Source organism: Mus caroli, unplaced genomic scaffold (assembly GCF_978045245.1).
Source record: "Mus caroli unplaced genomic scaffold, Mus_caroli_1 scaffold_4, whole genome shotgun sequence".
Lineage (NCBI taxonomy): Eukaryota > Metazoa > Chordata > Mammalia > Rodentia > Muridae > Mus > Mus caroli.
Window position 1 is genome coordinate 122,094,130 of NW_028227259.1, and position 27,056 is coordinate 122,121,185.

At 47.7% G+C, this 27,056-nt stretch overlaps 1 protein-coding gene across 2 annotated transcripts in view; it reads left to right on the forward strand.

The window, feature by feature from the left end:
* Positions 1–27,056, forward strand: part of Nos1 (nitric oxide synthase 1) — a 175,029-nt gene that overhangs the window by 122,820 nt on the left and 25,153 nt on the right. For both annotated transcript variants that reach the window (XM_085837086.1, XM_021162640.3), the window contains exons 10-20: positions 766–940; positions 3,450–3,551; positions 5,570–5,764; positions 6,289–6,374; positions 8,168–8,312; positions 9,237–9,341; positions 9,819–9,877; positions 14,933–15,049; positions 18,509–18,683; positions 20,881–21,019; positions 21,715–21,793. In XM_085837086.1, the coding sequence (XP_085693212.1) occupies positions 766–940; positions 3,450–3,551; positions 5,570–5,764; positions 6,289–6,374; positions 8,168–8,312; positions 9,237–9,341; positions 9,819–9,877; positions 14,933–15,049; positions 18,509–18,683; positions 20,881–21,019; positions 21,715–21,793 (1,377 nt within the window). The remainder of the gene's footprint in view (positions 1–765; positions 941–3,449; positions 3,552–5,569; positions 5,765–6,288; positions 6,375–8,167; positions 8,313–9,236; positions 9,342–9,818; positions 9,878–14,932; positions 15,050–18,508; positions 18,684–20,880; positions 21,020–21,714; positions 21,794–27,056) is intronic.

Consider the following 27,056-nt stretch of genomic DNA (forward strand, 5'->3'; position numbering starts at 1 on the left):
ATCTTAAAAATCCAGTTAATTATTTTTAATCTGTGATGAGCTACATCTCAACTTCTTAAATAAACACAGGATCAGCTCAGACCTGACATGAGGGTCTGGCGAGTTAGGAAAGTCACACAAGAGGGACTATTTAAAGAGGGTTGTTTTTTTTTTTTTTTTTTTTTTTTTTTTTTTTAAGTGCAGATTCTTTTCAAATACCTCATACACAAATAACAGTGCTGATCTTGTTAGCTCCATCCAGGGGGGGGGGGGGACAGAAGGTTGCCCCTGGGACTGGTACCCCACCTGCCTTACCTCTGTCTTCCCTGGACTGAGAACCCCTGTCTGAGGCACCTGATCCATTGCAATACAAGCAGATTCCTGGGTGCACTTACCTTACGTGGGTCCACCTCTAGGCCTGTTCAGACGGCTTTGTGGTCTTCACTCTATCCCTGCCTCTGTGGTTGGTGTCAAAGAGGAGAAGATCATAGACCAATAACTCCTAAAATAGTTCCAAGAAAGCACAGCAAAGGGGAAATATGAGGTCACCTGGACCCAACAGGACACTGGGAAGGTTTCCCAGAGGGAGGAACATCTAGCTGGGAAGTGAGCATAGATTAAAAAATGAAGGCACGGTAAAGAGGAGATAATAGGGAGAAGGAACTATCAATAATCGGGATTTGTACGTGGTCCCAGTTGGTGTTGGGCCTGAAGCATCTCCATCCTGAAGATGCTGCTCAGGAGATGCTGGCCACATGCTGAGCAGGGCCATGTTGCTCTCTGCAGGTTCGACTGGTTTAAGGACCTGGGGCTCAAATGGTATGGCCTCCCTGCTGTGTCCAACATGCTGCTGGAGATTGGGGGCCTGGAGTTCAGCGCCTGTCCCTTTAGTGGCTGGTACATGGGCACGGAAATTGGCGTCCGTGATTACTGTGACAACTCGCGATACAACATCCTGGAGGTGAGGTCCCTCAATGGTCCCCAAATGCAGGAACAGAGGACACCGCTCTGCAGCTTTGAGGAGTTGGGAGGTTGGGTGTATTGGGACAGAGCTGCAGTCCTGGTAAATCTAGACATGCCAGAAGCAGTTGTCTTTTTCCTAGCGAGGCCTGAAGAAGTAAATAGCGCAACCACCACCACAGAGAACACTGTGTGAGCACCTTGCACACTAGCCTTCCCTTGACATCCACAGAACATTCTCGAGGCCCCTTCCGATGTGAGAATCTACAGGTGGACAGAGAGATGACTCTGTAGGTCAAGTGCCTCCCACCCGAAGCTTGAAGACCTGAGTTTAATCACCAGAGCTCACATTTTTACACACCAGGCATGGTAGTGGTTGCACATAATCTTAGGACAAGGGGAGTAGAGACAGGTGGATCTCTGGGGCTCGCTGGCAGGAAGCCTATCCTACTTGGAAAGTTCCAGGCTAGTATGAGAGCCTGCCTCAGTAAACAAGATGTACAGCCCCTGAAGAACAACAGACACCAGAGGCTACTCTCTGGTCTCTGCATGAACATGCATGCATGTGTATTCATACACACACGCATATATTTGTGCATGGATACACCCATACATATGCAGAAACATACACCCCTCAGATACCCAAGTCCCATACATAAAACTCTATGGTGTTTATACTGAGCCTCCTGTATATCAGGACCCTTTGCAGTTGACATATGATTCGAGACACTGTATAGGTGCTGTTCAAATGGCTGTCAGTCCACAGTTTAAGCAACAGTGGCTGGAGAAATGGCTTTGCATGCTGTGTACAGATGTGTTTCTTTTGACTATCTTGGACCAGGGTGGTCCGATCAGGCCATTGAGGAGTGCTGGGAGTGGATAGCTGGCTGGAGAAGCCAGGCAGGGTGTGTGTGCTTGGGAGGATTGGGGTTCTTGGTGTATTGCGTTTGCTTGGTTTTGTTTTCCTGTTTGTTTCTAAGATACTGGGGTTGAACCCCAGTCCCTGAGCCCCCACTAGCCAGGCTCTCTGCCACTGAGCTGTCTCCACAGCCCTACTTTATTTGGGGGAGTATTTTGTTGTTGTTGTTGTTATATTGTATTTGTTAGCAAATGTCCTAACGGCAATTTGCAACTGTCAGTCTTGTTTCTAAGGAAGTTACAGAGAAACTGAGGAGTCAGGGGTGAGTCTGGATCACACAGTCTTTCAGTGAAGAATGGAGATTAGAACTCAGAGACCAGCACTACCTTTAGGCTATTAAACCTAAAGGGTAACCCGTGCTTGTAATCCTGTACTTGGAAGGTAGAATTAAGAGGATCAGGAAGTCAAGGCTACATGGCCAGTTCCCAGGCCAGCCTGGGCTACCTGAGATCCTGTTTCAAAAGCATGAAAAATAAAACAAATATTTACTGGTGTCCGGGGTCATCAGCCTTGCAGGGGTGACCTGGAGAGTTTCATGGTGGCAGGACTCCAGTCCATAGGATTCTTACACTGTCACTCTGGGGTGTGGTCTGAGTATCAGAATTCCCAGGCTCCCTAGCAGGTGGACACCAGTATATGCAAGCCTCCTGCAAGAGAGAAAAACCACAGGAGGCTGTTTTCCAGTTCAAGCAGTATCCTAATTCAACTGTCATCTGGAAGTTTTGCTTTGGGTTTTGTTTGTTTCAGGGGTTTTTTCTTCAAGTCAAAAGGAGCATTTTGTTTTCAACATTTTTTTTATTCTTTTAATCAAAGTAACACTGCACCATGCCCAGCTCTATGAACCTTCCCCATTTCCGAAATTCACCAGGGGCATGAGACAGATTTACATAAAGCAGGATGCATTCACTTCCTGTGGAGGTGTCCCTGAGTCCAATCCAAGCTAAACTGAAAGCCTTCGCCTTGGACAGTGAATTAATAAGTCTTAGCTCTCCGCTCTCCGGGTCGCCTCATGACTTAAATGAGAGACTCTGTCACCCTGGCCCTTCAATTCCAGAGGCTGGACATGATATCAGCCGGGCTGAGGAGCAATTTAGCCAAATTGAGCGATGGTAGCATCGGAGCGTTGTAATGAGACCTGGGCTCTCACCAGTGACTAGCCTTGACAAAGGGAGGGAAAAGCACAACTTTAATTAAGGAATTTGCCTCCGGGCCTCTGCCACTGTGACCTGCTACTCATTTCTATTATGTCAAGTATTAATGCCAGGACATATTTCTCTCCAGTTATTTTGCTAGAGTGTCATTGGCTTAGAAAGCAGCTAGTGCCGGAGTCTCCAGGTCTCAAGTATTAGGCATTGGCACATACATTCTCCTGCGCTGATTGGCACATGAGTTTAGTGCCTTACAGGCCAGCCATGTCTCTTTAGTTACCAACTGGGTTGCCAATAGCAAATCTTCAGAGCCTATAAAGCGAGTCAGTCAGCCCGTGAGTGGTTAACTTGATAATTAAGATTGCAAAAACTGTGCTCGCTGTCTCTGGTCTGAAATCCAGACTTAGCCAGCCTGTGATTTGATGCTTTCTTTGCCCTCCCAGGAAGTAGCCAAGAAGATGGATTTGGACATGAGGAAGACATCCTCCCTCTGGAAGGACCAAGCCCTGGTGGAGATTAACATTGCTGTCCTATACAGCTTCCAGGTACCCTAGGGCTCAGCACCAAACTCAAGCCTCAAAGGAGAGAGGAGAGAAAGAACCTTCCAGAGCAGTGGTTCTCAACCTGTGGGTCAAACGACCCTTTCACAGGGGTGGCCTGAGACCATCGGAAAGCACAGATATTTACACTATGATATATAACAGTAGCAAATTTACAGTTATGAAGGAGCAATGAAAATAATTTTACAGGTGGTGGGGGTCATACAATCAGGAACTGTATCAAAGGGTCATAGTGTCAGGAAGGTTAAGAACCACTGCTCTAGAGACAAACAGAGGGCCTAGCAAAGTCCACCTTTGGGGGCTGGAGAGCTGGCTCAGTCCGTGAAGGGCTGGCTTCACAAGCAAGTGATCCTACATTCAATCCCCAGAGTCCACACAGAGAGCCAGGTAGAGAGGGGATGAACGCTTGTGACCCCAGTGAGACAGGAGGCAGATTCCTGGATCCTCTCTGGTTATCTAGCCTAGCCCACCTTGGTGAGGTTCCAGGCTAATGAGAGAGGCTCTCTCAAACGGGCGTCTGAGAAATGACACCCAAAGTTCATCTCAGACCTCCACATGCACATATATGCGCATGCACCTTCATACAAATACACACTTGAATACATAGACACCAAAAATAATCACCTTCGGGGACTCCCATATGTCACGTGACCTGCTTCTGGCTCCCTTATGCCTTCCTGTCACGACCTAGGCAGGGTGGACATTTGATGTAGAGAAGTCAGAGGAAGGACTGAATTTGATGACAGGTTCTCCATGCTTTTCCATCTCTTAGAGACTCAGACTTACCCATCTTTACCCTCAGCCATATAGCTCCCTGCCCCTCTGTCAGGAGGTATAGTAAAATGGGTGGGAAATAAACCCAAACCACACTGCTCTTCAGCACAAGGTGGGCACTGTCGTTATGCCAAGTGGACAGACCCTTTGAAGACTTGACATTAACCTTGCCCTGGTAGACAGAAGATAGGCATGTTCATTCAGACCTTGGGTGGACGTGAATAGAGCAGGCACCTCACAGAACAACAGGGTGCAGAGGTCCGTGCAGGAGGCGGGGCAAGAGGCAACCTCCTGTGAAGGGTTAAAGAGCTGTAGAAATGATCGGAACTTGGCCCTTGGTGTAGACACTCAGGACATGAGAGAGGTGAAGGAAAGAAAGGGAAGGCGTGGAGCAGTGTCTCTTAGACAGTCTGTGAATCCATGCCCACCAGCCCCCAGCCTGTGCTAGACTCTGCCCACCTCCATGCAGCCTCTCTTAAGGTTTTACTGCTGTGAACATTTAATTGGGGCTGACTTACAGGTTCAGAGGTTCAGTCCATTATCATCATGGTGCGAAGTGTGGCAGCGTCCAGGCAGGCATGGTGCAGGAGGAGCTGAGAGTTCTACATCTTCATCTGAAGGCTGCTAGCTGAAGACTGGCTTCCAGGCAGCTAGGATGAGGGTCTTAAAGCCTATGCCCACAGTGACACACACACCTACTCCAGTAAGGCCACACCCACTCCAAAAAGGCTACACCCACTCCAACAAGGCTACACCTACTCCAACAAGGCCACTCCCACTCCATCAAGGCCACGCCCACTCCAACAAGGCCACACCTCCCACTAGTGCCACTCCCTGGGCCAAGCATCTTCAAACCTCCACACTGCCCTACTCATTTGATCTCTAATAGGCTCAAACTCCTTAAAACTGTCTACACTGAGAGCGTTTTGTTTCACCACTGTAAATCATTACAGAAGGTAAATAAAGCAGGGGGACAAGTACACAGACAAACAAGAAACTGAAACCCTGAGAGTCGAGCTCCCACCTGAGGCTCTGCCCCCTGACTAAAGAGATGATGAATAAGGGAGTTCTTGGAGATGGACTTGCACCAAGCAGAACCTTCCTCCTGTGCAATTAGACTTAAAGAACAGAGTCATAAAGGGCTGCCCTTTGGCAGACTCTGTAGGGGAGGTACACAAACATCCCACCTTCTCATCCTTCCTGACTTCGTGTCCCCTCTCCTCCTGCAGAGTGACAAGGTGACCATTGTGGACCACCACTCTGCCACGGAGTCCTTCATCAAACACATGGAGAATGAGTACCGCTGCAGAGGGGGCTGTCCCGCCGACTGGGTGTGGATTGTGCCCCCCATGTCGGGCAGCATCACCCCTGTCTTCCACCAGGAGATGCTCAACTACCGGCTCACCCCATCCTTTGAGTACCAGGTCCTGCCCCACCCTGCCCCAGGCTCCCCTCTACCCTGAGACCCACCATGCATGGGCCAAGTTTTCCCAACTCCCAAGGGCCTTCTTCAAACAGATCAGTGCTATAGATGTGGGTGTGCCCAGTAGCCATAGAGACTTAAAGAGACAGGAAGTAGGTATTCAGGAAGAGGAAGTGCAGATCTAGGAAGAGTTTGAGCTGGACATGGTGGCACACACCTACAATCCCAAGACTCAGGAGAGTTGATTAAAAGGATGAGAAATTTGCACCCAGCCTGAGCTGTGTATCCAGACTCTATTTCAAACATGGAGTCTAAAGGAATGGGGCTGAGAGGAAAGGGCTGGTGGGACACTGCAGGGAGATATACCCATCACCTTGTACATGGGACATGTGAACCCATCCTGGGCTCAATCCCTACCTTGTGGGACTGAGGTTGGGCAGCCCCAGCCCCAGGGAACTCTGGGCATCTCTCAGTGGGATTGAATTTCCCCAGGGCTTTGACTGGTATCATCACTTCTCTTCCCAGCCTGATCCATGGAACACCCACGTGTGGAAGGGCACCAACGGGACCCCCACGAAGCGGCGAGCCATTGGCTTCAAGAAATTGGCAGAGTGAGTACCTGCACTGGGGGATGGAGGGATTTATCTGCCCACAAGCTGGGAGTACCTGGAGCTAGGTGGGTGCTGTAACCTCTGCCAACTCGGTGATAGGTGCATCCATCCTGCTCTACAATCACACAAGGCACACACACACAGGCACACACATACACAGGGTATTGAGTTAGGGAAGACCAGGTTGAACTACATAACCCTGTTTTATAATAATAATAATATAATGATGATGATGATGATGTCTTACTGAGCCAAATGGAAGATCAAGAAACTATGGAACAAGACCCCTGAGGAATCACTTTCAATCCAGAGTCAAGCTGACATATATGGTGTCCGCCACAAAGATGACGTAATGGGGTGACCAACCTTCTGTCCCGAGAAACAAAACCCCACCCATCCACTTAGTGGGAACCTTTTTTTGGCAGAAGATGTTGACCCAAACTAAGCTAGTTTGTCTTCTGCCCCCAGATCCTAGAACCCTCATGTGTAGCATCCAAGTGTACAGCAGCTACCAGCTATGTACTAGGGTCCCCAAAGGCAAGACTCCAGTCCACCCTTCAGTACCTGATCTAATGAACTTGGACCTAGTAGATGGTCAGGTTCTCCCTCCCTCCATCCCTTCTTCCCTCCATCCTTCTCTCTTCCCTCCATCTCTGCAACTTCCTAACATTAAGAGCTCACCAGCAGCCTTCTTTCCTTACCAGAGTACCCTAAACAGTCAGATTTGGCTACAGTTTTATCCTGCAGGCTCCAGGAGAGAAAGGCAATTGTGAGAAACACTGTTGCAAAGTTCAGGGTGGAGACCTTGTGAGTTAATTATACCCACTCTCTGGGCTCCCAGCCTTCCAGGAGAGCCTTCTAGGCACCTTTCATTTCTCTCCCTCCCTCTCCCTGAGCTCAAAGCCTCCCTACAGTGTGGGTGGTTTCCCTAATTGCATAAAATGATGAACTTAACTGCCAATAAGCCCCAGGTGGGAGATATCTAGTAATCTGTTTTCTAGGAGATTTCTAGTGAAGGTAGGAATGGAAGTTCAGGTACAGCTAAATCTGTGGTGGGCAGCCACTCCAGCCTCTCCCTCCCCCCACCCCACCCTCCATGCCTCCCTCTCCTTCCCCCACCCCCAGCAGTACAGCCCTAGCTCAAAGTTCTCCAACTTGGTGTAAAGCTCCTTCCAGTTTAGGTGCAGCATCTTTAAAACTTCATGATTTCTTTTGATAGTTATTTGATGTCTATCTAGATGGTGCCCACTGGGTACCAAGCTCCATGCATAACCTTGGCTGAATGTGTATTTGTAAATAAAGCAATCTGGTTCTCCTTTGGCGGGTGTTAGAAACCACTGAAGTTCCCACCAGTAAAATGACTCAGAGGGTAAAGACGTTGCTGCCAAGCCTGAGGACCTGAGTCTAAGTCCCAAGATCCACATGGTAGAAACAGAAGACTGACCTCTGACCTCCATGTCTGGGCTGAGGCAGAAGCACAAGGCTACTCATGCACAGGCAATAAATGAATACATGACATAAATTCTTTTCTCAAAAATCTCTAAAGGCCCTCTAATTCATGGCCTGGGCATTATTGGTGACATTATGAGGCGCTCAGGACTAGATACAACCACCCAACAACATCCACATTGCCAACCTTGGACCTCAGAACTTGTTGCATTGGGGAACTAATGTAGAAGTCAATACAGGTCTCTGAACTCTGGGGTGTGGTGTGTCTCTAAAGGGTCCCTACGTCTCAGCATATCCTGTCCTTTCTCTTTCTCTCATTCTTCTCTCCACCGGCTCCCTTGCAGGGCTGTCAAGTTCTCAGCCAAGCTGATGGGACAGGCCATGGCCAAGAGAGTCAAAGCGACCATTCTCTACGCCACCGAGACAGGCAAATCCCAAGCCTATGCCAAGACCCTGTGCGAGATCTTCAAGCATGCCTTCGATGCCAAGGTGAGCGAGTACTATCAGCTCCCTGGACCCTGGTGGAAAAGAAATAATTCACATACTTGTATATACAAGAGTCCAGACCACGTGAAACCCCTATCTCTAGAGCAAAATGTTAGTAGACAGAAGAGAAGGCATCCCGATGGGATCAGTGTGAAAGACCTAGGTTCATGGGTCATATCAGGCAGGACTTTTCAGAGCTGTTTACAACCTTTATCTATGAACATCATATTTTGGGAAATGACTAGCTATATTTATTTCCCAAACGTATCTGGCCACGAATCTCTTGTTCTCATGGGAGATTGGGGTTCCTTAGAACGTACTTTGAGAAATATGCACGTCACGCTAAGGCACAGCTAACAGTCTCGCCCTACGGTAGGCACCTCAGCCTCGGAGGGCTCAGCTCCTTTGGGGCACTGGAGGCAGGCTTAGAGAAGACTGAGCAAGCCTGATCAGGTACTGCCAGATCAAGTCTAGGCTAACCATGGTCCAGACTCCACTATCAGGAAAAATCCAGTGCCCTAGGATTGGGGGCACATGGCTTGGCCAGTAAAGCACTCACCACCCAAGCACAAGAATTGGAGTTTAGATGGCCTGCTCCCAAATGCAAGTGTGTGGTGGCCTGCCTCTAGTCCTAGCACCTGGGAGGTCAGATCTAGTCTCCTAGCAACCATTTCATTGGACCAGGACCCAGGATTCCCATAATCCTTCAGGACACAATGGTCACAGCAAGATTTCATGCTAGTGAAAGGCGTTAACGTTACCTGTATGAGCCCATGAAATAGAAAACATCTAGAACATTGGGCCCCGTGCAAGGTGGCAACTCGGAACTGCTCCCTTCTTCCTCCCCACACCCTCATCCCCTGTCACTTTATCTCTCCCTGTCACCGCTCACCCCTTTTCCCCTCCCCTGTGTCCCTGCCCACCTAGGCTATGTCCATGGAGGAGTATGACATCGTGCACCTGGAGCACGAAGCCCTGGTCTTGGTGGTCACCAGCACCTTTGGCAATGGAGACCCCCCAGAGAACGGGGAGGTAAGCGGATGCCCCTGTCCTAGCATTGGGGTTCCATCCCCTAGAGAAAATAGCCACAGTTGGACCCCTACCCCACTCAGAAGTAAGCCCTCCCTAATCCCCAAAGCCAAGACTTTCATTTGATCCAACTCGGGCAAGTAGCACAATACCATGGGTTTTTTTTTTTTCTATCAGTGTCCCTTAGATAAATGGTCCCCTCGGTGAGCTGTGTGTTTAAGGCACCCCAATTCTGAGCTCAGAGCAGTACTTTCATACAGTAAAGACCTCAACAGTTAGCTGTATATTGGGGTGGAGAGTTCACACCTGCACTTTAAATAGCCACCCCACCCCCACACTTGGGTTGAACCTGCAGCTGGGGCAGTGCTGCCCACCTCCACCCCTGATATCTATCAGGCATCGGGCTCCTCTTTTACCAGCTATGGCCCCAGACCTCGTGCCTACCCTCTAATGCATTCTTCACATTGTTTTGACTTCTAGAAATTTGGCTGTGCTTTAATGGAGATGAGGCACCCCAACTCTGTGCAAGAGGAGAGGAAGTAAGTGAATGTCCCTTACCACCACCACCCCCCGATGTCACAGGGTGCCCTTGGGAACCCTTGGCCAGTTTTGACACCTAGGACTCATGCAGAGGCCAGGCCGTGGTTGCCAGTCTTTGGAGATGGATTTTTAGCTGGTGATCTGGGCTTCACCGTGGCTGACGTTCTGGTCTCTGACTCAAATCACACCTCTCCTCTGTGCCTCTGATTCCTTAGTGATCAAGCAGAGATTATCCTGTTTACCTGGACTCTTTGACTGCTGAGAACCAAGCCAGAAAAAAAAAGGGGGTGGGGAGAGTCTTAGAAAAGCTTAGGTCCATGGTCCCTCCTCTGCCTTTGAAACCCACACTAGACGTCAATGGGAGTCACTCTGTCCTTAGAACCACCCATCTGGCGCTCACCGTGGTTGCACAACCAAGGTCAAGTTCAAAGGGTTAAACAAGATAGCGTCTAAGGTGGACGCCTGTGTTTCACACATAATCTTAAAGGAAGCATATCTCACGTTCCAAAGGCATTTCAAAGAGCTAACAAGAGGGCTTAGTAGGTGGTGGTGGTGGGGGGTGCTCACCACCAACCTTGGTAGCTATGTTCAATCCCCAGGACCCATATGGCAGAAGGATAAAACTGATTCCCCCCTCAAAGCATTTTACAAGGCAGACACAACTTTATAAGGCAGCCCATCTTTGGGAACCTCCAGAACCTTCTATGAGGTGGTGAACACCCCTCGAGGAAGTCAACACAGGGTTGTTTCGGAAGAGCAAACCCTGTGACTTACAAATGTGTGTGCAGGACCATAGCTGATTGCAGTTAAAGATTCATGGAGAAAAATCTCTCTGGGTTGCCTCCTGAGTGCACAGGGCCAAACCCAGGTTCTGGGTACCCAGAGATCAGAGCCATGAGCACCTCCTAGGCAGGCCTTGCTCCCCACCACCTCAAGCATCTTAGCCCTCAATCTCCCCTTCCCTCTCCTTTCCACTCACAGCATCTCCCCCATCCCTGCCTCCTTCAGGGAGAGATAGGGCGCCATCCGTTCTCCGCTCTAGGTACCCGGAACCCTTGCGTTTCTTTCCCCGTAAAGGGCCTTCCCTCTCCCATGCTGACTTTGAAGCCCACAGTCTGGTTGCTGCCCGTGACAGCCAGCACAGGTAGAGAGCATCTCTGTGTGTGTGTGTGTGTGTGTGTGTGTGTGTGTGTGTGTGCACGCGCGCACGCACAGGCATGTACATGCATGTATATGTGCTGGTATGTATGCATGTATGAGTGAATGGATGTGTGCTGGTGTGTGCACATGGATGAGTTCATGTGTGTGTGCTGGTGTATATGCATGCTTGCTGGAGTGTATACATGAATGAATGTATGTGCGTGTGTATGTGTGTGTGCACTAACATGCATGTGTGTGTGCTAGTATGTGTGCATGCATGAGTGCATTGTGTGCACTGATGTGTATGCATGAGTGTATGTGTGTGCTGATGTGTATGTATGCATGCATGAGTGAATGGATGTGTGCTGGTGTGTATGCATTCATGAGTGCATGTGTGTGTATGCTAGTGTGTATGCATGTGTGCTGGTGTGTGTGCATGTATAAATGCATGTGTGTGTGTGTCTCATATACATGTACATACATGTGTGTGTTAGTGTGTGTGCATGCATGAGTGCATGTATGTGTGCTGGTGTGTGTGCATGCATGCTTGTGTGTGTGCATGCATGCATGCTGTACATTAGATGATGCACACCCAGAGTAGGAACATCCCTGGCTACATTTGAATCTCAGACGTGAATTCTAACCTAGGCTATGCTACTAACTCAGTGATCTTAAGCAGATCCCTTGACCTCTGTGGACTTGGTCTTTCTCATTGAGCAAATGGGGAGAAATCCCTGCCATGCCAGTCTCTGGAGGCTGGTGCTGAGGATGGAGGGAATTATTAACAACAGGCAAAGCAATGGCAGAAACCTCCAGCCTCATACAGTACACGTGCTGATATTTTTACCCCACAACCATCCACCCTGCCTCCCCCGTTAACCACACAGCCACCCCCCTGGTATGCTGCATGACAGATTTGGAGAAGTGACTCAATGTGAGTCTATTTTGGGGGCAGAAAATACACATCCGTGTATTTAGAACCTTGTTAGAACAAAAACTTTGAAAAGCATCCAGCCCAGAGACACGCTGCCAGAATGCGGGTGTTCTTTTTTTGTCTTTTCTCTCTCTCTCTCTCTCTCTCTCTCTCCCTCCCTCCCTCCCTCCCTCCCTCCCTCCCTCCCTCCCTCCCTCCCTCCCTCCCTCTCTTCCCTCCCTCCCTCTCTTACCTCCCTCTCTTACCTCTTTTCCCTTCCTCCCTCTCTCCCTCCCTCTCTTCCCTCTCTCTCCTTTTGCATTCTAATGTGTTTCTTGGGATTCTACCTTAGTTTGGGGTGGATTTGGGGAAAAAAAGGATTGCCTATTTGAATATTGGGAATCTTGTTTTAGTTTGTTTGTTTTTTAAGATTTTGTTTTAAATTATGTATGTCTATGTATGTACACGTGTGCAGTACCCACAGAAGCCACAAGAGGGCGTTGGATCTCTTGGCACTGGGGTTATGGGTAGTTACATATGCCTCCAGCCTCCATGTGGGTGCTGGGAACTGAACTCAGACACTCTGCCAAAAGCAGCCACTGCCAGCCCTTGTTTTTGTTTTGTCTAAAGATGAAAAGTCTTGATGGAAACTGATTTTTGTTTTCGGTCTTGGGGTTTCCAGAGTCTCTTTTGCTGAGGCCTGGGTCTTGGATATCCTCCTTGGCTGTGGAGACTATAGGGAGACGCTCCCTGAGCTCCATCCTCAGAACCCACATTTTAAATAAGCATGGCCAGGTGTGGTGGGGGCTCAGAAGACAGAGGCCTCATTCAGATGTAGCCAGGGATGTTCTGACCAACACTGGACATGCACCTTCTAATGTGCACATGCACACACACTAGCACACACAAATGCACAAGACACCCACACATGCATGCACACACATGAACACGCACATGCTTCCACACACGTGCACATGTACCCGCAAGCACGTGTCCTAGCCCACAGTGTCCACTCATGCCACAGATCTAAAATTAAATTAAATATTAACTAAGATTAAATGATATAAATGTAAAAACATAAATATAAAATAAGATATAAATATATAATCTGGGCCAAAAACAGTTTCCACTCTTCCTGGAAATGTGGCTCATGACCCTAAAAGGTCTAAGAATGTCCCTCCGTGGCAGGAGAGTGCTAGGGGGATAGGCCAGCATTGTGTAATTGCTGACATATTATCCGTCTATGCTGGCTGTAAAGTAGCCACATATGGCCACTGAGCACCTTTATTGCAATATGATGCGCACAGGCAGGGAACCATTTTTAAATTTTCATGCAAATATGCACTGTGGGTTGAGCATATTTCCCTGTACACCCCAACCTTCCCCTCACCCTTCTGTCCCCTAGACAACCTCAACTCTTCTTTCATGCCATTCATAAATACATGGTTTTATGTATCATTATAGAATTTAGGAGCTACAAATGAGAGGAAATAATGGAATATTTGTCTTTCTAGGGTTGGCTTAGATAACTATCACCCCTTGCACCCATTTTCCTGCAAATGATATGACTTCATTCTTCATTATGGCTAAAAAGTCCCCTCTTGAGTGCCAACTATGTACATCCCACATTTACCTACTATGTGCACCTCACATTTTACCTACTATGTGCACCCCTCATTTACTTATGTACATCCCACGTTTTACCTACTATGTGCATCCCACATTTACCTACTATGTGCACCTCACATTTTACCTACTATGTGCACCCCACATTTACTTATGTACATCCCACGTTTTACCTACTATGTGCATCCCACATTTACCTACTATGTGCACCTCACATTTTACCTACTATGTGCACCCCACATTTACCTATTATGTGCATTCCACATTTACCTACTATGTGCATCCCACATTTTATCTACTATGTGCATCCCACATTTACCTACTATGTGCATCCCACGTTTTACCTACTATGTACATCCCACATTTTACCAAGTCCTCTCTTTTTAGACACCTAGTTTTTTTATATTTAATTTTAATCTGTTGTATATTTCTATTTTAATATGTTTATATTATTTCATTTTAGCTTATTATATATTTACATTTTATTTTACATTTATATTATGTTTTTACATTTATATTATTTAATCTTAGTGTATATTTAACTTATTTTAGTTTATTATAATTAATTTTAGATTAATATGACCACAGAGAGCAAATGGCTATCATATTGGAGTTTGCAAGGGTGGTGTCTTAGTTAGGACACCATGACCAAGGCAACTCTTATAAAGAAAACATTTAAGGTGTGCGGTGGTGGTGCACGCCTTTAATCCCAGCACTTGGGAGGCAGAGGCAGGCAGATTTCTGAGTTCAAGGCCAGCCTGGTCTACAGAGTGAGATCCAGGACAGCCAGGGCTACACAGAGAAACCCTGTCTCGAAAAACAAACAAACAAAAAGAAAACATTTAATTGGGAATGGCTTATGGCTTACAGGTTCAGTGGTTCATTCCATTATTGTCATGCCAGGAAGCTTGGTGGCACACAGGCAGGCATGGTGCTGGAGAAGAAGCTGAGAGTTCTACAGCTTGATCCACAGGTAGCAGAAGTAGACTGTGTGCCACACTGGATGTATCTTGAGCATAGGAGACCTCAAAAATCTGCCGCCACAGTGACACACTTCCTCCAGCGAAGCCACACCCACTCTAACAAGGCCACACCCACTTCAACAAGGCCACACCTCCTAATTGTGCCACTCCCTATGGGCCAAGCATTCTAACACAGGGTCTGTGGGGGCCAAATATATTCAAACCACCACAGTTGGCTATCATTGTGATGAGTTACGGCTAAGTTGATGAATTCTCAAGAGTCCAGAGGTGTGATATAATAACACCAGAGAGAAGATTCCAGAAGCAGGACCAATAAATTGAAGATCCAGAGTGGGAGTTGGCCTCAGGAGGGGGCTCAAAGAGAACTCACAGCTGCCATTCCTTTGTCACAGGAGCTACAAGGTCCGATTCAACAGCGTCTCCTCCTATTCTGACTCCCGCAAGTCATCAGGTGACGGACCGGACCTGAGAGACAATTTTGAAAGTACTGGACCGCTGGCCAATGTGAGGTGAGTGAGGGTGCCAGGGAATGGGGTTGATAAAGGCTCTTAGAGGGTGGGGGTCATCTGCACAGTGGTTCTTTGTTCTGGAGAATTCCCCCTGAGGTGTTCCGCCCTTCCTCTGGGTCCTCTCCCTCTCTAACACACGCTACCTGGTCTCCCATGTGTGAGGACGCTTGTACCCAGCAACCTCCGATGCCCTCTAACTCCCTCCCAGAGCCCATTACTAAGGCCTGCCCACTGTCTGCCCTGAAGGGCAGTAGTCTCCAGATGCCACTATCAGAGCCACTTTTTCAAGTAGACACATTTTATACAGAATGAATGTCTCTGGAGACAAACACACGGCACCCCCTAAGATGATCTAGTGTTTCTCAATCCTGGGTGCACGTTAGAACCACCTGGGGTGATCCACTCATGGCTGCGTACACTTGTAGTCCCAGCAGTTGAGAAACTGGGGCAGGAGGATGGCAAGTTCAAGGACAGCCTGGGCTACATTAGGAGATTCAAACAAAACAAAGCCACCTGGGCTGGAGGGGTTGTTTTCGATCTACCAATGTGGTGTGTACGCCTGACTTGAAGAGATTCTACAGTTGGTCTAGAACCGGGGCTGCTGCTGCCCTTTCTTCTTCTAAGCCCGGCCAACAGCCTCGACTATGAAGTCAGATCTGAAAACTACTCCCCGACTTCATCTTTTCCTAAGCAGAGTCACATGCCATGAGACAGTTTGGGGGAGGATGTGTAACAAAGACAAGTACCTGGGTCTTCGATGTGTGTTTAGTTTAGTATCTGGAGAGATAAAATAAGAATGTGGAGCCTTGTCCTGGATAACGGTCAAGATATGGCCGACGCCCTGTCGGTCCACCATCCAGGAACAGACTTCTCCCACCTTGACCAGATAGATGAGCTTTCTTTTTTTTTAAGTCTTAAATATCCATTCATTCATTCATTTAATGTATATGAGTACACTGTCACTGTCTTGAGACACACCAGGAGAGGGCATCAGATCCCATTACAGATGGTTGTGAGCCACCATGTGGTTGCTGGGAACTGAACTCAGGACCTCTAGAAGAGCAATCCATGCTCTTAACCACTGAGCCATCTCTCCAGCCTGAGATGAGCCTTCTTAATGACTGCTGAGAGCTGGGCTCAGAGGGCACAGGATGTAGAGATCCTAGACTGAAGAACTGTGTCTATGTTTTAACACTCTTTCCTGTCTTGTACATGTATGCAGTGTGTGTGTGTGTGTGTGTGTATGTGTTACATGTTGCATGCAGGCACACACACCACAGTGCACACATAGAGGTCAGAGAGCAGCCTCAAGTGTGGGACCTCCCTTTCCACCTCATTTGATTTTTTTTGTTGTTGTTGTTTTGTTTTGTTTTTCGGTTTTTCAAGACAGGATTTCTCTGTATAGCCATGGCTGTCCTAGAACTCACTTTGTAGACCAGGCTGGCCTTGAACTCAGAAATCCACCTGTCTCGGCCTCCCGAGTGTGGGATTAAAGGCATGCGCCACCATGCCCAGCTTCCACCTCATTTGAAACAGGGTCTCTTTTCAGGTCTGCACACTCCAAGCTGGCTGACCCATGAGCTTCCTGTTTCTGCCTTTTTTCTGGCTACAGGAATTCTGGCATTATGGGCGCATGCTACCAGATTCATGTAGGTTCTAGAAATCTGAAGGCTGGTCCTTATGAACACTTTGCCCACTGACTGGGCTGTCTCCCCAGCCCAATGCTGTATCTTTAAAACAGCTGTAGGCTGGCATCAAAATTGAATAGAAAGCAAGAAAACATCTTCTCCCTCCCCACATCCCTATACACAGCCCCCACCCCCAACATCAGCAGCCCATGCCAATGGACACGGCCATGTCTTTATCCGCTAAAGCCTGTGGTCTGCATCAGGTCTTGCTTATAATGTGGAGCAGCTCTTAGGTCTTGATATCAGAACATAATTTTAGTATTACCTTCATACCTTAGGCAAAATTCTATCCCTCTCGATCCCACCCCCCGCCCCCCAAGTAAAACCCTCCCTCCTTCCCACTGGGGGGCTTGGATTTAAAGAATTTTACCCAGGAGCATGGCGAGGGAGGGTCTCCGTCTGTAAAGCTGTTGTCACACAAGCTTCAGAACCTGAGTCCCATCCCTAACACAGCTGTGCGCAGCTGTAACCCCAGCACCGACAAAGAGAGACAGGAGGATGCTCAAGACGTAGTGAGCAGTCCTGCCCCTCCCCACCCCCCAAATGCAGTTTGGAGACACAACACTTAAAGTTGACATCTGTCCTCCATACGCATATGCACACACACCAAAAATAATTGTACTTCATTATTATGGCGATATTTTAATTTCAGCCATTAAAAATATTCAGGCGCTTGTTTTTTCCTGTCTAATCCACCCCACCCGCTCTGCAAGGCACCTTCAACTTTGAAATCTTAGGTATCTTTGCTATCTGGCCCTGCAGATGAGAACTTAGCCACCTGTTGGTTTAGAGGTTTAAAATAGGAGCTTTGTACTCAAAAGTAGCAACTGTCATGGAAACACTGATTCTCCCAGTGATTGTGGCGTGGGCCCCTCAGTTCGTCCAGAAGCATTGTCATGAGTCAGCCAACTGATCTGTGGCTGGTGAGCCTAGGAGTCACATGTCTGAGGAAGATGCTGTAGTCAAAGGCTGAGAGAGGTTTATTAGAATTCTTTTTGCCGTCTTCTTTTTTTTGGTAAGATTTTTATTTATTATTATATGTAAGTACACTGTAGCTGTCTTCAGACACTCCAGAAGAAGTTGTCAGACCTCATGACGGATGGTGGTGAGTCACCATGTGGTTACTGGGGTTTGAACTCAGGACCTTCGGAAGAGCAGTCAGTGCTCATAACCGCTGAGCCATCTCACCAGCCCTTTGCCGTCCTTCTTAAAACAAATTGATTTGTCCCAAACAGAAGCATTCTCCTGAGGTTTTTTAGGTCGACGATCTAACGAACAGAGGGGCATCTATCCAACAGCCCATAATTCCTGCTCACTGCCCTTCTCTCTCTCTCCCTCCTCAGAAACCAGTAAAACTTTCTCCAGAAGGAGCAGTCGCTATTAGAGACCAAGGGAAAGGATCTTAAGAGCCCTTGGGGCTGAAGTCATCCTTTCATAGAAAAGTGTTATTCCATAGTTCTGAAAGCCAGGAGATCAGCAAGGGGAGGGGTCCCGCTGGCTTCTCTTTACTAGCTTGTCAGTGACTACCTTCCTATTGGCGAGGAGGGGCAGCGAAGGAGAGGAAATTGGCTTTATAGGACTCTTACTAAAACCTTGATCACTTCCTTAAAGCTCCTGACTCAACATACAGTCCCATAAAAGGGGTTCAAGACTCACGGGAATTTTGAAGTAATGCTAATCGGCCCATGGTACCAGACCCTCCCCAACACACACACACACACCCCTCCCACACCCTCCCATCACAGACAGACCTTCTCTTTCTCCTGGACAGGTTCTCAGTCTTCGGCCTGGGCTCTCGGGCATACCCTCACTTCTGTGCCTTTGGGCACGCAGTGGACACTCTCCTGGAGGAGCTGGGCGGGGAGAGGATTCTGAAGATGAGGGAGGGGGATGAGCTCTGCGGACAGGAAGAGGCTTTCAGGACCTGGGCCAAGAAAGTCTTCAAGGTATGGGACCCACCGTACCACAGACAGTGCCAAGCTGTCCATGGGGGCCGGGGTAGGGGAACTCCATGGTCAGATGGCTCAATGATAGGCTACTTGGCCAGCATGGGAGAGGAAGGGAGGTGGAGGGAAGGGAGAAAAAGAGGGAAAGAAGAAGGAAGAGAGGGAGGAAGAAAGGAGATCATAAGTGAAATGAAGGAAAGGGAGACAGATAGGAAGGGAGGGGTTTTCCCCAATGCACACAGCCAGGAGAGAGCTTTAGTGAATCTGAGCAACCTTAACACACATATTTTCCACTCAGAATCCTGGGGACACTGAACAGCAGTCCTGTGGCTTTTGCTCTCTGTCCTGTTCACTACCCTGGATTCTGTCCTCATCATCAGCCCCAGAAGGAAAGGTCCCGCCAGCTTCTGTCATTGAGCTTTTGCAGAAGGCAAAAGGGGAAACGTAGGGCCAGGGCTCCGTGGGTTACAAGGGGGAGCTACGTCTGTAACCTGTCCCTGGATTTCCACCCGGACATGGAGAGCCGGGATGGTTGCAGGTTCATTCACCTCTGAAAGAGCTGTCTCTCCTCGGATCATCAGCCAGCCTTGACGGAGCATCCCAGAGGCTAAACCAGTGTTTCTCAACCTTCCTAACGCTGCGACCCTTTAATACAGTTCCTCGGGTTATGGTGATCCCCAATCATATAATTATTTCATTGCTACTTCATAACTGTGATCTTGCTACTGAGTCCTAAGCATCTGATATGTGACACACACACACACCCCGAACGGTTGTGACCCACAGGTTGAGAACTGTTGCTCCTGGTCTCCCATCCCCTTGCCCCCGTCCCCCCCAGCCTGAGCTGTCACTCTTTTCTGTGTCTGTAGGCTTTCCTCCTTCTTCATTCCCTAGGGATGAAATCCAATACCAGGTGACATTTCACAATGGGCTTCTTTCCCTTGTTGTAAAGTTTTTTAGGTGCATCCACATGGGCCACCTAATCCCTTCTTGTGGTCAAATAATACTCCACAATACAATATTTTGCTTTTCTGTTTTTCTGTTGGTGAACATGGCAACTGTCTGTAAATCAGCACACAGCCAGTTAATAATAAAACCTGTGTTTGAAAACTCTTAGATTTCACTGAATAGTAGTCCCATGGTTGTTTATGTCTCTGTCTCCATTATTGGAGAGGCTGAGGCAGGGGCATCACTGGAGCCCAAATGTTAAAGACCTTTCTGAACCTGTCTCAGAAAATGTTTACTAATGGTTCTGAGCAGTAACTCTTAGGATTATTGTTTGCTGATAAAGGAGCTTTGACCAAAAAGTAATAAAAAAAAAAGAGTGTATCCAGACAGTGTGTGCTGGCTTTATATAATTGTTTTAAACCTTTTGAAGAAGATGAAAGGAAATTCTATGGCATTTACTTTCATTTTTAGTGTTAAGCCTCTGGGCACGTGGGATTTAGTAATCAATGTCATCATGGATGTGTTGAATTCAGTAGAAGTAAGGCCCTCAAGTCACTACTCAAAATGTAGGGTGGCGGGTAGGTGGGGGTAGATAGGTGGGTGGGGGTTGACAGGTGGGGTAGAAGAGTGGGTAGGGGTAGATGAATGGATGTATGAATAAGTAGGTGTATGGAATATTAGGTGGAAATGGACAAGAAGATGGATGAATAGAAAAGTAAATGGGGGGTGGATGGATGGATAGATGGGTGGATGGATAGATAAGTGGATGGACAGATAGGTGGATGGATAGATGGGTAGATGATGGATAGATGGATAGATGAGTGGATATGGGTAGATAGATGGTAGATAAGTGATGGATGATGGATGGATGGCTAGGTAGATGGATAGATAAATGGTGGATAGATGGATAGATGGATGGATGGATAATGGGTGGATGGGTGAATGGTTGGAGAAATGGATGGATAGATGGAAGAAAGGGTTGGTAGATAGATGGACTGATAGCTAGGTAGATGAAAGGGTGGGTAGGTCAGTGGATGAGTGAATGGGTTGGTGGGTGGATGGTGAAAGGAAGGATGGGTGTCTGGATCGATGGGTGGGGAGAGGGAGGCGAGGATGAGAAGAGAAGAGAGAAAGAGAGGGAGAGAGGGAGGGAGGGAGGGAAGCTTCCATGCCATGACTTGGAACACCTGGGGAGGACCTACCTAGGATAACTGATCTAACATCTGGGATAACTCTCTGTGTGCCGCAGGCAGCCTGTGATGTGTTCTGCGTAGGGGATGATGTCAACATTGAGAAGGCGAACAATTCCCTCATTAGTAATGACCGCAGCTGGAAGAGGAATAAATTCCGCCTCACTTACGTGGCAGAAGCTCCAGAGCTGACCCAAGGTACCTGACACATCCTTTGGAACACCTCTGTAACCTTGGGGAGGGTGGGTCTGCAGAGCTCCCCTTGGGGACGGTAGCTGTGTCACTCTGGTCCCCCTTTCAGAAAAGCCCTTGCGGGACCACACTTCTGTCCCCACATGCAGGGCTCTGTGTAGCTAGGAGCCCACTGCATCCTCACCTCCATCCCAGTCACCTTGGCATTTGGTTGAGTGTCTGTAACCACCTCACCAAGCCCCACCAATGCCTGCCCCCTTCCACTCCACAGGAAGCTCTGAAGAGGGGTCTGGGGAATGGCTCAGTTGGTAAAGTATAGACTTTGCAAACACCAAGACTGGAGTTCAATTCCCCAGAACCCATGAAAGAGTCAGCCATGGTTGATACATGGTTGTAGTCCCAACACTGGGGAAGAAGAGGCAAGAGAATCTTTGGGGGCTCACTAGCCTGCCACCCTAGCCTAGCTAGCCAGCCCCAGGCCAGTGAGAGACCCTGGCTTAAAAGATCAGCTCACACACAGCACCTAAATAATGACAGGCCTGGCTATTCCCTGACTTATATACACACACCTACAGCATGCCCCGTGCACACACCACTACACATACACACAGATGTGCACACACATACCCAAAGCAGAGGAGATTTTGTGAACCATTGTTTAAACCCCCCTTTCATAGCAACCATTATTTCTCTCCTCACAGGTCTTTCCAATGTTCACAAAAAGCGAGTCTCAGCCGCCCGACTTCTCAGCCGCCAAAACCTGCAAAGTCCTAAATCCAGGTAGGAATGCCTGGGTTCGCTCAGCAGCAATCCCCTCGGCTCCCAACTGCCACCCATAGCCAGGAAGGAGAACTCAGACCTCAGAGACCCACTACAAGCTGCTGCAGTCCCCCTGCCACCAGATCCTACCTTCCCTCCCCTGTGCCCCCAACCAGAGACAGGGACAAAGGAGAGGTAGACAAAGAAAATGGGCTTCAGGGTGATCTGAGCACGGGGTCACCTGTGAAATAGGCAAATGTTCTCTTTGGGCAGCATCTCCATTAGAAAATGCTTAGCACAAGTAATTTCTTACTGCGGGTTGTTTTTGTCTAGGTCAATGGGTCTCAAACTGGTGGGTGTGATTCCTTTTGCGGGGCAGGGGTGTCAAATGACCCTTTCACAGGGGTCACCGTGGACCATTGGAAAACACAGATACAGTCATGACGATTCATAACAGTAGCAACTTTTCAGTTATTAAGTAGCAACAAACATAATTTTATGGTTGGGGGAGGGGGGTCATGACAACACGAACTGTATTACAGGGTCTCGGCATTAGGAAGGTTGAGAACCACTCACTGCTCTAGAGACTGCAAAAGTAGCTACCCTCACTATAGAGTAGCAATGAGCACTCAAAACCAATGTACTATAATACATTAATTACATGCACACGTTACAGCATGCTTAGGGAGATTGGAGAATGGCCTTTGGGTGGCCATCCTCACCCCCCCCCAGCTTGTCTGAGACAGGGTCTCTTCACAGCGCCATAAGCCAGAAGATCTGGCTCCTGGAGCTTTTGTAGATCCTCCTGTCTCTCCCTACGAGGATGCTATGCTTTTTTGGATACACGTGCTCTGCCTTTGGCTTTTTCGTTGTTCAGAGTGTGTGTGTGTGTGTGTGTGTGTGTGTGTGTGTGTGTGTGTGTGTGTGAGAGAGAGAGAGAAAGAGAGAGAGAGAGAGAGAGACAGACAGACAGACAGAGACAGACATGCTAAGGGCTGTGCTTGCCAAAGCCAGAAGAGACTGTTGGATCCCTGCAAACTAGAGTTAAAGGTGACTATGAGCCACCACAGAGGTGCTGGGAACTAAATCTGGGTCCTCTCTGATGGCCACCAGTGCCATTTTTCCAGCCTTTCATGTGGCTTGTAGAGATCTGAACCCTTAGGCTTGTGTGGTAAGTGCTTTTACCCACTGAGCCATCTCCCCAGCCCTCGAAATTATCTTTCTACCCAGCATAGCCAATTATCTTAATATCTACTGTAGCCAAACACCTTGCTATCCGATATAAAGTATGTTTGTCTTAGCACTTGGGGTTTGTGGCTTTTGTTTTATGCGATGCTGGGTCTTGAGCCTGGGGTCTTGTGCACACTAATCAAGTTCTGGATCACCGAAGTCTATTTTAAGTCTTTGCACTTGACATAAAATCCAGTTAGCCCTATTAAGCGACATCCAAAACAAATTCACTTCTTCCTAAAGAGAGGTTTGAACGGCCAAGGACTTAGCTTCGGGTCCCAGAGCCTCTAAGTTGTTCTTCTTCATATATGAGCTCCTGAACTTTGGAGTTTAATCACAGGGCTCTCGATATCCATTAGAAACGTCACTTTCAGACCTCACCAGCAGCAGCAGAATTTACATGATCCCCACCAACACCCATCCATGCTGGACCTGTCACTGCCATCACTAGTCTAAACAGGACATGCTAATATCACCTGTCATGCAGGCACTGTCCTCAGAGACAACTCACTCACCCTTTAAGCCCATGTCCTCCATGGGCCCAGCCTGATCACACCCAGACTGACCACTCATCTGCAGCTGTAAGTATTTTTCAAGGGCTGGAGAGATGGCTCAGCAGTTAAGAGCACTGACTGCTCTTCCAGAGGTCCTAAGTTCAATTCCCAGAAACCACATGGTGCCCTCTTCTGGTGTGTCTGAAGACAGCTACAGTGTACTTATATATAATAAGTAAATCTTAAAAAATAATAATAATAATTTTTCAAGTCTCTGTACTCAGTCCCTCTCAGGAATTTTTTTCCATTTTTTTTTTCAGTTACCACCCAGATAGATCTTTTAAATTCTTTTTCGTAGCCCTAGGCACTGACCCCAGCACTTTCATACACAGACTGGGGCTGTGTGGCTTTGGAAAAGTCACTGAGTAGACAGTGGAAAGCTGGAGAGAGATGGCTCAGTGGTTACAAGCACTGGCTGCTCTTGCAGAGAACCCTGGTTCAGTTCCCAGCATCCGTGTGACTGCCCGCAACTGTATTCCAGTTCTAAGAGATTTGGCTCCTCCTTCTGGCCTTCATGTGCAGCAGTGAACTAGTGTACATTTGACACATTCATAGACAAAATAAAAATAAGTGTTTTTCTTGAAATACTGGCAGCAAGCTTGCACACTCATATCTAGTATACTGTCTCCAACGCACGGAGCTGAGCCTCTGGGAAGTTTCTCACTCACACCAGCCCAGTAAGCAAAGGCCACAATTTATTATAACACATGTTATATTGTATATAACATATATATTATAACATATCTCACATGTTGGATATGGGAAGTGACCCTGAAAAAAATGCCAGCGACATTTCCAAGGTCACACTGACCTGGTTATCTGGCTGCCATTCCAAATGACTCCACAGATGGCCTCCATCATTCGTGCCAGGCTGCTGTGACCATTGCAAATGAGCCTCCTGAAGATGCTGGCACAGTACAGGATGCAGTCACAGTCCTTGGTCCTCCCAGCTTCCTCGTGTCACCTGCAAAAATGCATGCGACCCACGTGCCCTTCCAAGCCTTTGCTTAAAGAGGTCAACAGGACAGAGCCCCGAGCCTCTTGAACTGTCTCTCAAAGGCTCTCAGGCATTAATGGAATATATTAGGCGTCTAGTACCTTTGAATAGTTAGAAGCAGCGTTGGGTGCGTAGGCACATCTGATGGAGAGGTTTTAAGCTTACTGAGGAGTGTTGGATGCTGAAAAGCCGGAGTGTGATGAGTCCTCCCTGGAACGTGGTTCTTAGACAGCAAGGAAATCGGCAAATGGCCTTCAAATCTGCCCCTGTGCACTGCCAGGAGGGACCTGACTCTGGCAAAACGTTATTAACAAAGGAATATTCCAAGGAATGCTAGGAGCTGGAATTGAATTAAAATAGTTGTGAATTAGCAGAGAAAGGAACAAAGTGTGCCTATCTCTTTAAGATAATGCCACTTTGTGGCCTGGAGCAATAGCCCAGTGGTTTAGAACCCTGGCTGTTCTTCTAAAGGACTTGGGTTTAATGCCCAGCACCCATACAGTGGTTCACAACTTCATATAACTCCAGTTCTAGGGGATCTGGTGCCCTTTACTGGCATCTGTGAGCCCAGGCAAGCAAATGGTGCATAAATATATGTGTAGGCAAAACACCCATCCACATACACATAAAATAAAAATAACTAAATATGGGTTTGTTTGTTTGTTTTTCAGTTTTCTGAAACAGGGTTTCTCTGTGTAGCCCTGACTGTCCTGGAACTCACTGTGTAGGCCAGGCTGGCCTCAAACTCAGAAATCCGCCTGCCTCTGCCTCTCAAGTGCTGGGATTAAAGGCGTTCACCACCACTGCCCAGCTTAAATATGCTTTTTTAAGATAATGCTTTATAGAGTTCAATTTTCTGAGTGGAAAAAGCATAAGTCACATACCTGCCCAGGACAACGCCAAAGAGATGGCTCTCTGACCTAGGAAACCATAAATAAGATCTCACAAATTGTTCTCACTAGCAGTCTTTAATTACAAGCAATGTGCCAAAAAGAAATAAATAGCCTTTGGCGGGTGACCCTTGCAGAGCGACCCCGCTCAGAGCATCTTGCCTGGAAATGAATCTTGTGGTACAGGCAACAGTCATTAGGAAAAAACAATGTATACAAGTAATGTGATAGGGTGAGTGCGGGCAGGATAGAGACAGGGAATTCTAGAAGTCAAGAGGAGGAGAGAAGAATGAAAGACTGAGATGAGAACTAAGAAGAGTGACCTTCAGAGGAGAAAGAGAATACATAGTAAGGGAAGAGCTAACTCATGGGCACCAAAGGAATTGTCAATGGACAGAGAGAGTCCTAATAGAGAGATCTTTATGTCTGAATGGAGAGGACATATTTGTACCTGTGTGTGGAGGTGTGTACATGTGTTTATATGTGTGTGCATGTATGTGCATATGTGTACTTGTTTGTGCATGTGTGTACGTTTATACCCGTATGTGCATGTGTACCTGTGTGCCTGTATGTGCATGTGTGTTCATATGTATGTACATTTTGTACCTGTGTGTGCGTGTATATGTGTACATGTGTGAGTGTGTGTGCACATGTGTGTACATGTATGTACATGTTTGTGCACATGTGTGTTCGTATGTTTCTGTGTACATGCTTGTACCTGTGTATGCATGTGTAAGTATACGTGTGTGTGTGTGCCTGTGTGTTCATGTTTGTTCATATATGTCTAGAGACCAGAGGTGACAGATTCTCAGCCTTATTTTTTGCAATAGGCTCTCACAGAACCTGGGGAGCATTGATTCAACTAAACTGCTGATCGGTGAGCCCCAGGCACCCTCCTCTCCAGCAGTAGGATTATAGACACACACTGCTTCACCCAGCTTTTCACTTCCAAGGGGGAATTTGAACTCAGGCCCTCTGCTTTCATGGCAAGCACACTTACTACAGTGTATCTCCCCAGCCTGAGAACCCTGGGTTTTATTACATACATACATACATACATACATACATACATACATACATACATACGTGTGTATGTATGTGTATGTATGTGTGTGTGTATATCAGTCCAAAAAATCTTTTTTAAATGTTAGTTAAAGCAGATGAGCTCTCAGCTTCGCAGCCTGCAGTAGTTTCTTCAAACCACAGGAGATTCTCTGAAATCTTTGCTGAATGGGTCATGAAGAGGTCCCTGGGGAAATCACACAGGTCAGGGAGAGGTCTCTGGGGGATTACACAGGTTGGGAGAGGTCCCTGGGATCACACAGGCATGAAGATGTCCCTGGGACCCAGCCATCACCTCTCTCAAACTGCAGTCATGGTCAGGCACGGTGGCACATACCTTTCATTTTAGTACCTCAGAATGCTGAGGCAAGAGGACTGTGCTCCTGTGTGTGTTCCTGATCACCCTGGTGTATATCATTCATTCAGAGCCAGCCTGGGCTACATGGTGAGTTTGAAGGGAGCTTGGACAACATAGAAGGGCACTGCCGACGTAAAACATGAAGGGACAAAGAAAAGCAACATTTCCCCTTTCTATGCTGCCCCCTTTTCTA